Raw genomic sequence first — 13306 nt, 5'->3', positions numbered from 1 at the left:
GAATTGATTTATAAGCCAGGACTAGTTCAATGCTTGTGATGACACTCAACGCAAATTGATCCCTCATTTTTATTAATCTTGGGATCCAAACATCGCTGACAAGGCTAGCATTTAGTCCCATCCCTAACTGCCCTTTTGAAGGTGGTTGTGAGCCACTTTCTTGAAGTGCAAAAGTCCATGTGGCATAGGTACACCCACAGTGCTGTAGGGAGCTCCAGGATTTTGACCCAGCAACAGTGAAGGAATCGTGATATGCTTCCAAGTTAGGTTGGTGTGTGACACGTAGGGGAACTTACAAGTGCCAGTGTTCACATGGGTCTGCTGCCCTGCCTAGGTGGTAGAGGTCTCGGGTTTTAAAGGTGTTGTTGAAGGAACCTTGGCGAGTTGCTTCAGTGCATCCTGTATATGGTGCACACTGCTGCCACTGTGCACCGGCGGTAAAATTTAAAATGGTGGATGGGGTGCCGAGGCTGCTTTGTTTTGTATGTCATTGAGCTTCTTAAGTGTAGTTAGAGATGCACTCATCCAGGCAAAATGCCAGTATTCCATCGTACTTCTAACTTAAGATTTGCAAATAGTGGGCAGGCTTTGTGGCGTCAGGAGGTGAGTTACTTACCTCAGAATTCACAGCTTCAGACTTTCTCTTGTAGCCACAGTACTTATATGACTGGTCCAGTTAAATTTTGGGTCAATGGTAACCACCCGCCACATCTCCCTGACATAGTACAAGAGTCAAATAATCGTCATGACTCAGCTACACATCACATAGATGTGAGGCTCACAAAGGGAGGCAAACCCTGAGTGGGAGCATGGATCACCCTCGGACTAAGGGGGCACAGAGATGCATATGTACAAAGTTTTCAAATGACGAGACCATTCTCATGAGCAGCAAATGTATTTACAAAGGTGCATGATATTTACAGAGACTGGACGTCAATGACCCAGAAGAGATGGTCAAAGTTTCTTAATTTTTCTAACCCTACTGCTATGTCCAGGTGCATCCCCGATATCCGCAGCAGAGCTGCAGGCAGCCCGCTGACTGCTGTGCCCTGTTGTCTTTGATGATTTTGGCAGGCATCTTCTGCAGGACTGAGACCTGGAGGGCCCTGGCCTGCTTTGAGTCTCCTGTTATGAGACAAGTGCACCCTCCTTGGCCTGTACAGTTGGAAGTGATGGGGTCACAGGCAGGGGGAATTGGGATCAGCTGGCCACTCTCGGAGTCACCTGGGTAGATGGCCCCGGTGTGCCCAGCTGTTAGCCCTCCTCCCTGTAGGTGTTCGAGGGCCTCTGCCTGACTCCCAAAGGAGAAAGGGCTCCTGGATGGAAGTCAAAGTGCCCAGACCCCAATTGCTTAGCCACTGATGGATCTCATTAATGCCATAGTGATGGAATGAAGGTCCGAGCGCAAATCTGGTCAGATCTGCTGGACCAAGGTCTCCAAGGCAGTTGCCACCCTTCCTGTGGAGACCTTGAGTCGCTCGCATGTCAGAGTCACGACATCAGAGAGAATGCAGACGGACTCCTCCATCCTTTGCTCTAGCCTGTTGACTGTCTCTCTGTCTCTCACAACTCTACCTGATTTTCAGAAAATGCTGCAGAAACTCAGCAGGCCTAACAGCATCTGTGGAGAGAAAGACAGAGTTAACGTTTCAAGTCCATATGACTCTTCTTAAGAGCTAAAGAGAAGTAAAAATGTGATGAAATTTATACTGTTTAAGGGAGGGTGGAGCAGGTGAAGCTGGATAGAAGGCCAGCAATAGGTGGGGGCAAAGGAGAGATTGCCAGAGATGTCATGAACAAAAGGACAAAGGGGTGTTAATGGTAGTGGTACTGGCTAAAGGAGGTGCTGATAGTGGCATTAAGGTAAGAAAGCAGAATGTGATAACAGCAGGACAAGGATAAGCACTCTGAAAAGAACAACATGAACAAGTGACAGATGACCCTTGTGGGGGTGGGGTGGGGTAGGGAGAGGGATGGTGGTGGGGATAAAGATTTGAAAATAGGATAAAAGGTGGGGATAAAATGAATAAAAACTAAAATAAATTTTAAAAATGGGTAAAAAATAAAAATTGAAAATTAAAAAATAAAAATGAATATTGAAAAAGGGGGTAAAAAATGGGTGAGGACAGAGGAGACAGTTCATGGTCTAAATTTGTTCAACTCAATGTCAAGTCCAGAAGGCTGTAAAGTGCCTCATCAGAAGATGAGGTGCTGTTCCACTAATTTGTGTTGGACTTCACTGGAACATTGCAGCAGGCCAAGGACGGACATGTGGAGTACTGAACAGAAATGTTCAGTACTCAGCATTGGATTCAGTTTCATACCCTCATGCCCTTACCTCAATGAATTTCGGACTCGGCACGATGCTGAACTCTTCTTCCGCTGCCTTCATCTCCATGCTCACTTCTTTGGGCAGGAGTCCTCTCCCCATTCAACGGATCCTTTCACCTGCCTCCAGTATTCTCCCTCCACCTGGACCCCTCCCTCTGGCCTCTGACCTGCTCTGGATCTTTTCATTGAGAACTGTCGGCGTGACATTGGTCATTTCAATTTCTCTGCCCTTCTCACTCACTCTAACCAGTCTCCTTCTGAACTTGCCTCACTCCGTTCTCTTAGGTTCAACCCTGACTTTGTTTTCAAACTTGCTGACAGGGTTGGTTCTGTTGTTGTATGGTGTACTGACTTCTACCTCGCAGAGGCTGAATGCCAACTCTCAGACACTTCTTCCTACCTCCCCCTGGACCATGACCCCACCACCGAACATCAAGACATTATTTCCAGGACTGTCACTGATTTCATCTAGTCTGAAGATCTTCTCTCCATAGCTTCCAACCTCATTGTCTCCCAATCCCGGACAGCCAACTTCTACCTCCTCCCCAAAATCCACAAACAGGACTGCCCCGGTAGACTGATTGTGTCAGCCCCATGGAACTCATTTCTTCCGGTCTTGACTCCATTCTCTCTCCCCTTGTCCAGTCTCTTCCCACCTACATCCATGATTCCTCTGATGCCCCATGTCATATTAACAATTTCCAGCTCCCTGGCACTAACCGCCCCCTCTTCACCATGGACATCCAATCCCTCTACATCTCCATCCCCCACCAGGATAGTCTGAGGGCTCCCCACTTCTTCCTTGAACATAGGCCCGAACAATCCCCAGCCACCACCGCTCTCCTCCATTTGGCTGAACTTGTTTTCTCACTGAACAATTTCTCCTTAAATTTGTCTCACTTCCTCCAAATAAAAGTTGTGGCTATGGGTACCCGCATGGGTCCCAGTTATGCCTGTCTCTTTATGGGTTATATGGAACATTCCTTGTTCCAGTCCTACTCAGGACCCCCACAGTTCTTTTCTCGGTACATCGATGACTGTTTCGGTGCTGCTTCATGCTCTTGTCTGGACCTGGAAAAAGTTATCAATTTTGCTTCCAATTTCCACCCCTCCATCACCTTCACATGGTCCATCTCTGACACTTCACTTCCCTTCCTTGACCTCTCTGTCTCAATTAATGGTGATAGATTGTCCACCAATATTCATTACAAGCCCACCAACTCTCACAGCTACCTCGACTACAGCTCCTCACATCCTGCTTCCTGTAAGGACTCCATCCCGTTCTCTCAGTTCCTTCACTTCCATCTCATCTGTTCTGATGATGCCACTTTTCAAAGCGATGCTTCCGACATGTCTTCATTCTTCCTTAACCGAGGTTTCCCACCCACTGTGGTTGACAGGGCCCTCAACTGTGTCCGACCCATCTCCTGTGCCTCTGCCCTCACACCTTCCTCTCCCTCCCAGAACCATGACAGGGTCCCCTTGTCCTCATTTTTTGCCCCACCAGCCTCCACATTCAAAGGATCATCCTCCACCATTTCCGTCAACTCCAGCATGATGCCACCACCAAACACATCTTCCCCTCATCCCCCAGTCGGCATTCCATAAGGACCGTTCCCTCCGGGACACCCTGGTCCACTCCTCCATCACCCCCAACACTTCATGCCCCTCCCACGGCACCTTCCCATGCAATCACAGACGGTGCAACACCTGCCCTTTACCTCCTCCCTCCTCACCGTCCAAGGGCCCAAACATTCTTTTCAGTTGAAAGTGTTTCACCTGCACCTCCTTCAATTTGGTCTACTGCATTCGCTGTTCCCAATGCTGCCTTCTGTATATTTGAGGGATGAAACACAGACTGGGTGACTGCTTTGAGGAACATCTTCAGTCTGTCCGCAAGCATGACCCAGACCTACCTGCTGCTTGCCATTTCAACAAACCACCCTGGTCTCATGCCCACATGGCCGTTCTTGCCCTGCTGCGATGTTCCAGTGAAGCCCAATGCAAACTGGAGGAACAGCACCTCCTCTTCTGATTAGGCACTTTACAGCCTTCTGGACTGAATATTGAGTTCAACAACTTCAGATCATGAATTCCTCTCCTCTACCCGCATCTCCTTTTTACCTCTTTTTTTCAATATTCATTTTTATTTTTTAATTTTCATTTTTTTATTTTTTATCCACTTATTGTTATTTATTTTCATTTTTATTCATGGTTTTATCCATTGTTTTATCCCCACTTTTTATCCTTTTTTCAATCTTTTTTCCCCACCATCATCCCTCCCCCCACCCCACCCCCACTAGGGCCATCTGTCACTTGTTCATGTTGTTCTTTCCAGAGTGATTACCCTTGTCCTGCTATTATCAAATTCTGCTTTCTTACCTTAATGCCACCATCAGCATCTCTTTTAGCCCTTACCATCACCATTTACATCCCCTTTGTTCTTTTGTTCATGACATCTTTTTTCCTGGATACAGACATACCAAGATGTTTCTTGACAACCAGCTGACCTGCTAAAAGTAATGTATGTATTTGGGTGGCATTTAAAAATGGTGCCCAGACCTTCGACTCAATTAGGTAAAGGTGGGGCAGATGAATCAGTGCCGCCCCGCACAGTGATTTGGAGGGCTACTCGCCAATGCATAATTAACAAGCTTTCAAGCATGAACTTGGGCTTGAGTTCCAGCCTTATTGTCCAGCAGGAAGCGAAACCCGACTGCCACCGCACTTAGTCTCTGGAAGGGGAAATTCCGCCCTGTGAGTCTTCAAAGTCCCAGAAAAGTGCTGAGAGTGTGGGGTTGTAAGCAGTTGTGCATTAAACTGTCCATTTAGTTCTGAGGTGAAAGACAGTTGGGCTCTCAACGATAGCTAATTAGCATTTCTGTCTAGATACATGGCTGATGTGATTCACATTGCCATGGGGAAGGATTCGAAGGAAACCATTGTAAGGATAAGGTTACAAGCTTTCCTACATTATCACTGAAAATCACAGACAGTATTTTTGAGTCTGCCTGGATCCTGGAGCAGGAGAGCAGAAAGAGGTCACAAAAGTCTCTATGTTTGCCATGCAAGAATGCAGTTGGAAGCTCGGATTGAAAGCATGAAGGCCGGGGTTCTCTGGTGCCATTGAAAGTCAGCTTTTGGCTAGCTCTGCAAATTTTCTATTCCCACCCAAGATTGGTCCTGCCATGGGCAGCACCAGAAAATCCCAACCCAAATTTGAGGGGAGTTAAAACAAGGCTGGAAGAGTCACCTAGCTTAGGCGAGAAGGAGAATCTCCAGTAAAAGCAAACCTCACTGTGAAAGATAGTTTGAAGATTGCAAGTTATGAGATGAGAAAATAAAAGAACAAACATAACCCTTGGGAGCTAAGAATCACTTTGGCTTGATTGTGGAAAAATTGAATGACTACCTAAAGGAAAATGTAATGTGTACCTGTGAAGTGTGCTTTTTTGGTTGGGCTAGAAAAAAGGAGGGTATTCCATTCTGTGTTTAAAGTACAAGTTGCCTACAAATATAGTGTTTAGTCAATACCTCAGTCGGAAAGGGAAGCACTGTTATTCTGAATCGCACACTAGCCATCTAGCTAACTGGGCTAACCAGCGATAAAAACAAAAAACTGCAGATGCTGGGAATCCAAAACAAAAGCAGAATTACCTGGAAAAACTCAGCAGGTCTGGCAGCATCGGCGGAGAAGAAAAGAGTTGACATTTCGAGTCCTTTCTCCTCACCGTCCAAGGACCCAAACACTCCTTTCAAGTGAAGCAGCATTTCACTTGCATTTCCCCCAACTTAGTCTACTGCATTTGTTGCTCCCAATGCAGTCTCCTCTACATTGGTGAGACCAAACGTAAACTGGGCGACTGCTTTGCAGAACACCTGCGGTCTGTCCACAAGAATGACCCAAACCTCCCTGTCGCTTGCCATTTTAACACTCCACCCTGCTCTCTTGCCCACATGTCTGTCCTTGGCTTGCTGCATTGTTCCAGTGAAGCCCAACGCAAACTGGAGAAACAGCACCTCATCTTCCGACTAGGCACTTTACAGCCTTCCGGACTGAATATTGAATTCAACAACTTTAGGTCTTGACGTCCCTCCTCCATCCCCACCCCCTTTCTGTTTCTTCCCCCTTCCTTTTTTTTTCCAATAATTTATAGAGATTTCTCTTTTCCCACCTATTTCCATTATTTTTAAATCTTTTATGCCCCGCTAGTCTTTCCACCCCACCCCCACTAGAGCTGTACCTTGAGTGCCCTACCATCCATTCTTAATTAGCACATTCGTTTAGATAATATCACTACCTTCAACACCTCTGTGTTCTTTTCTTTTGTCTGTGACATCTTTTGATTATCTGCTCCTATCACTGCTTGCTTGTCCTTACAACCACAGCCCCCCTCCACTTCTCTTCGCCACCCCCCCCCCCCCCATCCCCCCACCCCACCTTAAACCAGCTTATATTTCACCCCTCTCCTTATATTTGCTCAGTTCTGTGGAACGGTCATGAGGACTTGAAACGTCAAATCTTTTCTTCTCCGCCAATGCTGCCAGACCTGCTGAGTTTTTCCAGGTAATTCTGTTTTTGTTTTGGGCTAACCAGCTCCATTTTTCAATTCCATCCTTCTAGAAATAAAATCTGCTGCTTTTTTTGCTTTATTTGTCACATTATTAAACTGAATTGCTACTTTTAGTGATTTGTGTATTTGTACTCCCAGATCTTTTTGATCCTCCACTCCATATAGATTCTGATTTTCCAAGCAATACCTGGCTTCCCTATTTTTCTTACTAATATAGAATACCTTACACCTATCCTGTGCTGAAATTCTTCTGCCAATTATGCACTCATTCTGTAAGTTTGTTAATGTCTTCTTGTAATCCGTCCCATTTCTCCTCAGTAGACTAATCACATAATTTGGTGTCATCTGCGAATTTAAAAAATTGTGCTTTTGATTCCAAAGTCTAAATTGTTAATATAAATTGCGAACAATAGTACTTCCAACACTGATACTTGTGGCACCTGATTTCTCACCTGCTGCCACTCTGAGTAACTATACTTAATTCCTACTCTCTGCTTTCAGTCTTGAAGCCAACTAGCTATCCATTATGTTACTTATCCCTTACTCTTCATGCCCTGGCCTTATTCATTCTTTTATTATGTGGCATCTTCTGTCAAAGGCCTTTTGGAAATCTAGATAAATTACATCCACTTTATTACACTTGTCTACTCTCTCAGTTACATCTTCAAATTAATCCAATGAGGTTGGTCATGCAAGACTGTCCCTCTTGAAACCCGTACTGACTATTCTTATAATACTTCTGGCTTTTAGATGTTCTTTTATTTTCTCCTTTCTTAGGGATCCCATTACTTTTTCTACCACCAATGTCAAGCTGACTGGTCTATAGTTTCCTGGACATCTTCCACTCCCCTTCTTAAATACAGGAACAACATTAGTTTATGCTGGTCCTCTGGCACTACACATATACATGTTCAATATGTGTAATAGTGCCTCTGCTGTCTCTTCGCTGACCCTTTAAAAATGTGTGGAAGCAATCTGTCCAGACCAGGGGTTTATCCTGTTTGAGTTTAATTAGTTTATTTAATATTTCTCCTCTTTTGCTTTAAATGTGTTATGTCATTTCTGATCCCATTTTACAATCTCATGTCTCCCTGATTGGTCTATCTAATAAATACTAAGTAAAGTAATTAGTTAGTATTTCTGCCATTTGACTATTGCTGCATGTGACTTTACCCTTCCATCCCTTAGTGGCCCTATTCCCAAATGGACTTTACTTTATTCTATTTATGCATATGTGGAATAGTACATCCTCCTTGGTTATTTAATTTCATAGTTTATCGGCCTTATTTTTTAAAAAACTTTTCTCCTAATGTCTTTGTTTTGTTCCTTGTCATGTTCTCTCCTGTTGTCCATGTACTTAATGCATGCATGTTTTTCTACCTCAATTTTTCACTTATGTCTTTATTCATCTATGGTGTCCCATTCCTGTTTAGTTTGCTCTTGTCTTTTATCAGAATATATTTTTCCTGGACTGTTAAATAGTTTTACATGTTTCCCATATCATTATTTACCAATATCATTGTCCATTTATCTTCCCAAGTTCTATGCACAGGCCCTCAAAATCAATAGCTAAAACAATTTGTATTTGTTTAGTACCTTTCATGTAATAACGTACCCTAAGCTGCTTCATGGAAGCTATAAAAAGCACAATTTGATACTGAACCACATAAGGAGTTTTTGGGCCTATAACAAAAAGTCTGGTCGAAAAGGTAGATTTTAAGGAGCATCCGTAGGAGGAAAGGGAGATAGAGAGGATCATGCTGGTAAGGTTAGAAGAGTAGGATGAGAGAAGGCTTAGGTGAAGCAGTCATAGTCTGGTTTGGCTGAATGGGCTGTTTCTATGCCATATATTCAATGTAATTCAATGTAATAATCTTTCATGTGTTTTCTGGGCAGCCAGACAGCAGAATGTGCTGACAGAGGGTTTGCTCTGTTTGAGGGCTTGCTTCATTAATATACAATTATTTTGGATGGAAAACAAGAGTCCTTAGGGAACCACATTGCTTCTGGGCCATGGTAATATCAGGCAGCCTGGCCAACCTCCTGACCAAAAAATGATAGGTCCAGTTGGGGATCTGTTGTTGCAGTGGCCCACGTTGCTTATGTGGTGCAGGGAGGAGCACCACTTTTCCTCCCAGCCTCACCAAATAGCCAAATTACCCTCAGGGTACCTCTTTGCCCTGGTGGAGAAGTGACACTGTGTGGTTGATGAATGCCACTACCGCACCCCTCCACAACACCCCACAACAAAGTAAGTCCTAAAGTGGCAATGATCGCCATGTACAGTATAGGACCACAATATTAAAAGGGCCTACTGCCTGACTTAAACAGGCACTGTAGCTGCCCAGTGGTGGGTAGACCCTTCACAATATAGTCTTTGCAATGGCATTGTTGGGAACAAAATCCTGCATTATATCTTGTCATTTTTGTTGTGCTACCACAGCACTTCCACCAAGCAAGAGGCCTCAAAATCTCCCCCAGTGACTGGAAAGTCAGAAATACAATCGGATATATTGAATTCATCATTTGATTCTCCAAATTTGCACTACTATCGAACAAGATTCTGTACTGGGAATCAAATCACTAAAGGCACACAGTTTAGATATTAATAGTCATGGGCATTGCTGAAAATAAATTTTATTGCTTTAATTTGATTTTATCTAGATCATGGCCAATGTCATCATTTTCATCTGTGGAAATCTGGCAGGAGCCTATCACAAGCACCTGATGGAACTAGCCCTGCAGCAGACATATCAAGACACGTGCAATTGCATTAAGTCACGTATCAAGCTAGAATTTGAAAAGCGACAACAGGTAAATATTTATATTCCATATTTGTATTTTTCACACAATGTTTTTCTATCGTGAAATTTGACATTGGGGTGGAGCTAATATAATCCATGCAACCTGATCTTGATTTACTTTATTGTATCCCTAGAGCCCCTTAATAATGTTCATCTTTCAGTCTTGTAAGGATTTGGGCTTGAAATTGACAAGGAATCAATAATGAGACTTGTCAATTTGTAACAAGTCAGAAAGATTTAAGTATGAAAGTATAAAACTTAACAAAACCAGGCACTAATTTACAGGGTCAGACAGGCTTAACTTCCCGTTTTAACCATGGATGGTGGAGCATGCTAGGACTTGCCGTATGTCTTCTCTTGCTTGAAGTTTGATCTTTAGCCCCACTGTGAGGCTGTACATCGTGATGGTCTCCTTCTGTGGTGTGGCGAGGATTTTTGGCTCCCCATGTGCAATCCTTTCTAACTTGATGATTGGACTTCAGATTGTATGCTCTGTACATATTTAGCTTCCCAGGTGCATGACCATCTGTGATTGGTTCTTAGAGCACAAGATTGGGCTGTGATGGGCTCTACTGGTTCGTGCCCAAACTTGTCCAGAACTTGCCCAGACAGAGCCCGTCTTCTTGGCATTCTGCACGTACACCTTGGTGACAAGATCCCATTGTTTCAGGTTCAGCTGGTTAGAACTTGTCCTCGGACTATGATACTGATATAAGTCACATATACACTTCTCAGGTCAGGGGTTCACCAAACCCAACACAGCTTTAAGCAAGCAGTAAATTTGAAGCATTTATACAAAACTGAAAAACCATTCATACATCGATTTTCCCACAACATGTCAGCCTAGCTCATTTAGTAATAGTAATCTTGATTCTTGAGTTAGAAGGTTGTTTGCTCAAGCCCCATTAGAGAAATGAGCAGGTAACCTAATTTGACATTTTATTGAAGGACCGAGGAATTTTTGCATGGGACCAAACTCCCTCTTAAACTCACCACTCAATTTTCTTTCCTGGCACCCATGTTGGCCAGTATTGTAACCAGTTCTATCTCTTCAGATGTTGACCCTGTCACCTCTAAATCTGCCGTCATCACCTCTGTCCTCAAAAACATCCCCTCTCCACTGCCCTTGCAAGGTACCATCCCATCTCCAACAACCTTTTCCTCTCCAAAGTCCTTGAATTGTTGTTGCCTCCCAAAGCCTTCCATGTTTGAATCCCTCCAATTAGCTTCTGCCCCTGCCACAGTACTGAAAAAGCTCTTATCAAAGTCAGAAAAGAAATCCTGTCTGATTGTGACAAAGGTAAAGTTACTATCCTTGACCTCCATGACCTGTATGCACCTTTGATATAGTTGACTGCACACCCTCCTTTAATTATTTAATTATTATCTATCTAATTATAACCAGAATATCATTTGCAATGGCTTCTCGTCCCACTCCTGCTGGTAGTCCAAGGTTCTAGGCTTAGCCCCTTCCAATTTCTCATCTACATGCTGCCCCCTCAGTGACATCATCTGAAAGTACAATGTTAGTTTTCACATGTACGCTTAAGACACCCAGGTATACCTCACCACCACCGCTCTCGACTCCTTCTCTATTGCTGAATTATCAGACTGCTTGTCCAACATCCAGTACTGAATGAGCAGAATTTTTTTCCAATTAAACATTTGGAAGGCTGAAGCCATTGTCTTCGGTCCCTGCTCCAAACTGTTCCCTAGCTTCTAACTCCATTACTTTCCCAGAGAACTGTTGAAGGCTGAATCAGACTGTTTGCAACATAGGCCCATAACTTCTGAGCTCCGGGGCATCATATCTGTGGGGGTACCCCAAAGATGCATTGGGGCACCCCTCCCTCCACTGCCCAGCCCACCAGATGTCCCCGCGTAAGGATTGCACGACAATTACCTGGGAAGTTCAAATCTTCGTTGGGCAATTGCCCTACAATAGGAACCATCTGAAAGTATGATATAATTCGCAAACTTCAGAAGATTCACACTGTCTTACCAGAATAGTTACACTGAAAAGGTTAGAATAATTAAAACCGCTTTCACTTCTGGGTAACTGTAGCTAGTAGCACAAAAAGGGGACTTGGCTTCCTTACCTCTGACTCAGCTGCCCTCAACATAAGGCCTCAGGAACTCACTGCACTACACTGTTCTCTCTAGGGCTGAGTCAGAAGGTCAGACAAGAAAGGAACAACTTCATTTTGAGGTAAGTAGGAGAGGAGTGGCAATCCAAATCTGATTGCCACTCCACAGAAGTTACAGGCCTTGGTGTCAACTTTGATCCCATGATGGGCTTTCCAGCACAAATCTGCATCATCACTAAGACATAAAAATAAAAAACTGCGGATGCTGGAAATCTAAAACAAAAACAGAACTACCTGGAAAAACTCAGCAGGTCTGGCAGCATCAGTGGAGAAGAAAAGAGTTGACGTTTGGAGTCCTCATGACCCTTCAACAGAACTGGGTGAATCCAAGGAGAGGGGTGAAATATAAGCTGGTTTAAGGGGTGGGGGGTGGGTGGGAGAAGTGGAGGGGGTGGTGTGGTTGTAGGGATAAGCAAGCAGTGATAGAAGCAGATAATCAAAAGATGTCACAGACAAAAGAACACAGAGGTGTTGAAGTTGGTGATATTATCTAAACGAATGTGCTAATTAAGAATGGATAGTAGGGCACTCAAGATACAGCTCTACTGGGGGTGGGAGAGGGCATAAAAGATTTAAAAATAATGGAAATAGGTGGGAAAAGAGAAATCTATATAAATTATTGGAAAAAACAAAAGGAAGGGGGAAGAAACAGAAAGGGGGTGGGGATGGAGGAGGGAGTTCAAGATCTAAAGTTGTTGAATTCAATATTCAGTCCGGAAGGCTGTAAAGTGCCTAGTTGGATAGCCCATCCCCACCCCCTTTCTGTTTCTTCCCCCTTCCTTTTGTTTTTTCCAATAATTTATATAGATTTTTCTTTTCCCACATATTTCCATTATTTTTAAATCTTTTATGCCCCCCCACCCCCACTAGAGCTGTACCTTGAGTGCCCTACCATCCATTCTTAATTAGCACATTCGTTTAGATAATATCACCAACTTCAACACCTCTGTGTTCTTTTGTTCTTTTGCCTGTGACATCTTTTGATTATCTGCTCCTATCACTGCTTGCTTGTCCCTACAACCACACCACCCCCCTCCACTTCTCTCCCCCCACCCAACACCCACCTCCCCCTCCCACCTTAAACCAGCTTATATTTCACCCCTCTCCTTGGATTCACCCAGTTCTGTTGAAGGGTCATGAGGACTCGAAATGTCAACTCCTTTCTTCTCCACCAATGCTGCCAGACCTGCTGAGTTTTTCCAGGTAATTCTGTTCTTGTTTTTCATCACTAAGACAGCCTATTTTCACCTCCATAACATCTAGCTCACCCCAGCCTCAGTTCATCTGCTACTAAAACCCTCATCCATGCCATAGTTACCTCTAGAATTGACTATTCCAATGTATTTCTGTCTGCCCACCCCACCATATTCTACCCTCCATAAAGCTGAGGTCATCCAAAATTCTGTTGGCTGTATCCTTACTCATACCAGGTCCTTTCAGCCATCATCCC

General features: G+C 44.0%; 1 protein-coding gene across 1 annotated transcript in view; it reads left to right on the top strand.

The window, feature by feature from the left end:
* Positions 1–13306, top strand: part of LOC121276246 (adenylate cyclase type 2-like) — a 504535-nt gene that overhangs the window by 212298 nt on the left and 278931 nt on the right. Inside the window, exon 4 of the mRNA XM_041184445.1 lies at positions 9570–9719. Coding sequence (XP_041040379.1) covers positions 9570–9719 — 150 coding nt within the window. The remainder of the gene's footprint in view (positions 1–9569; positions 9720–13306) is intronic.

This window comes from Carcharodon carcharias, chromosome 3 (assembly GCF_017639515.1).
Source record: "Carcharodon carcharias isolate sCarCar2 chromosome 3, sCarCar2.pri, whole genome shotgun sequence".
Taxonomy (NCBI): domain Eukaryota; kingdom Metazoa; phylum Chordata; class Chondrichthyes; order Lamniformes; family Lamnidae; genus Carcharodon; species Carcharodon carcharias.
The sequence above is the reverse complement of the archived record's forward strand: the minus strand, read 5'-3'. Positions and strand labels throughout refer to the sequence as shown.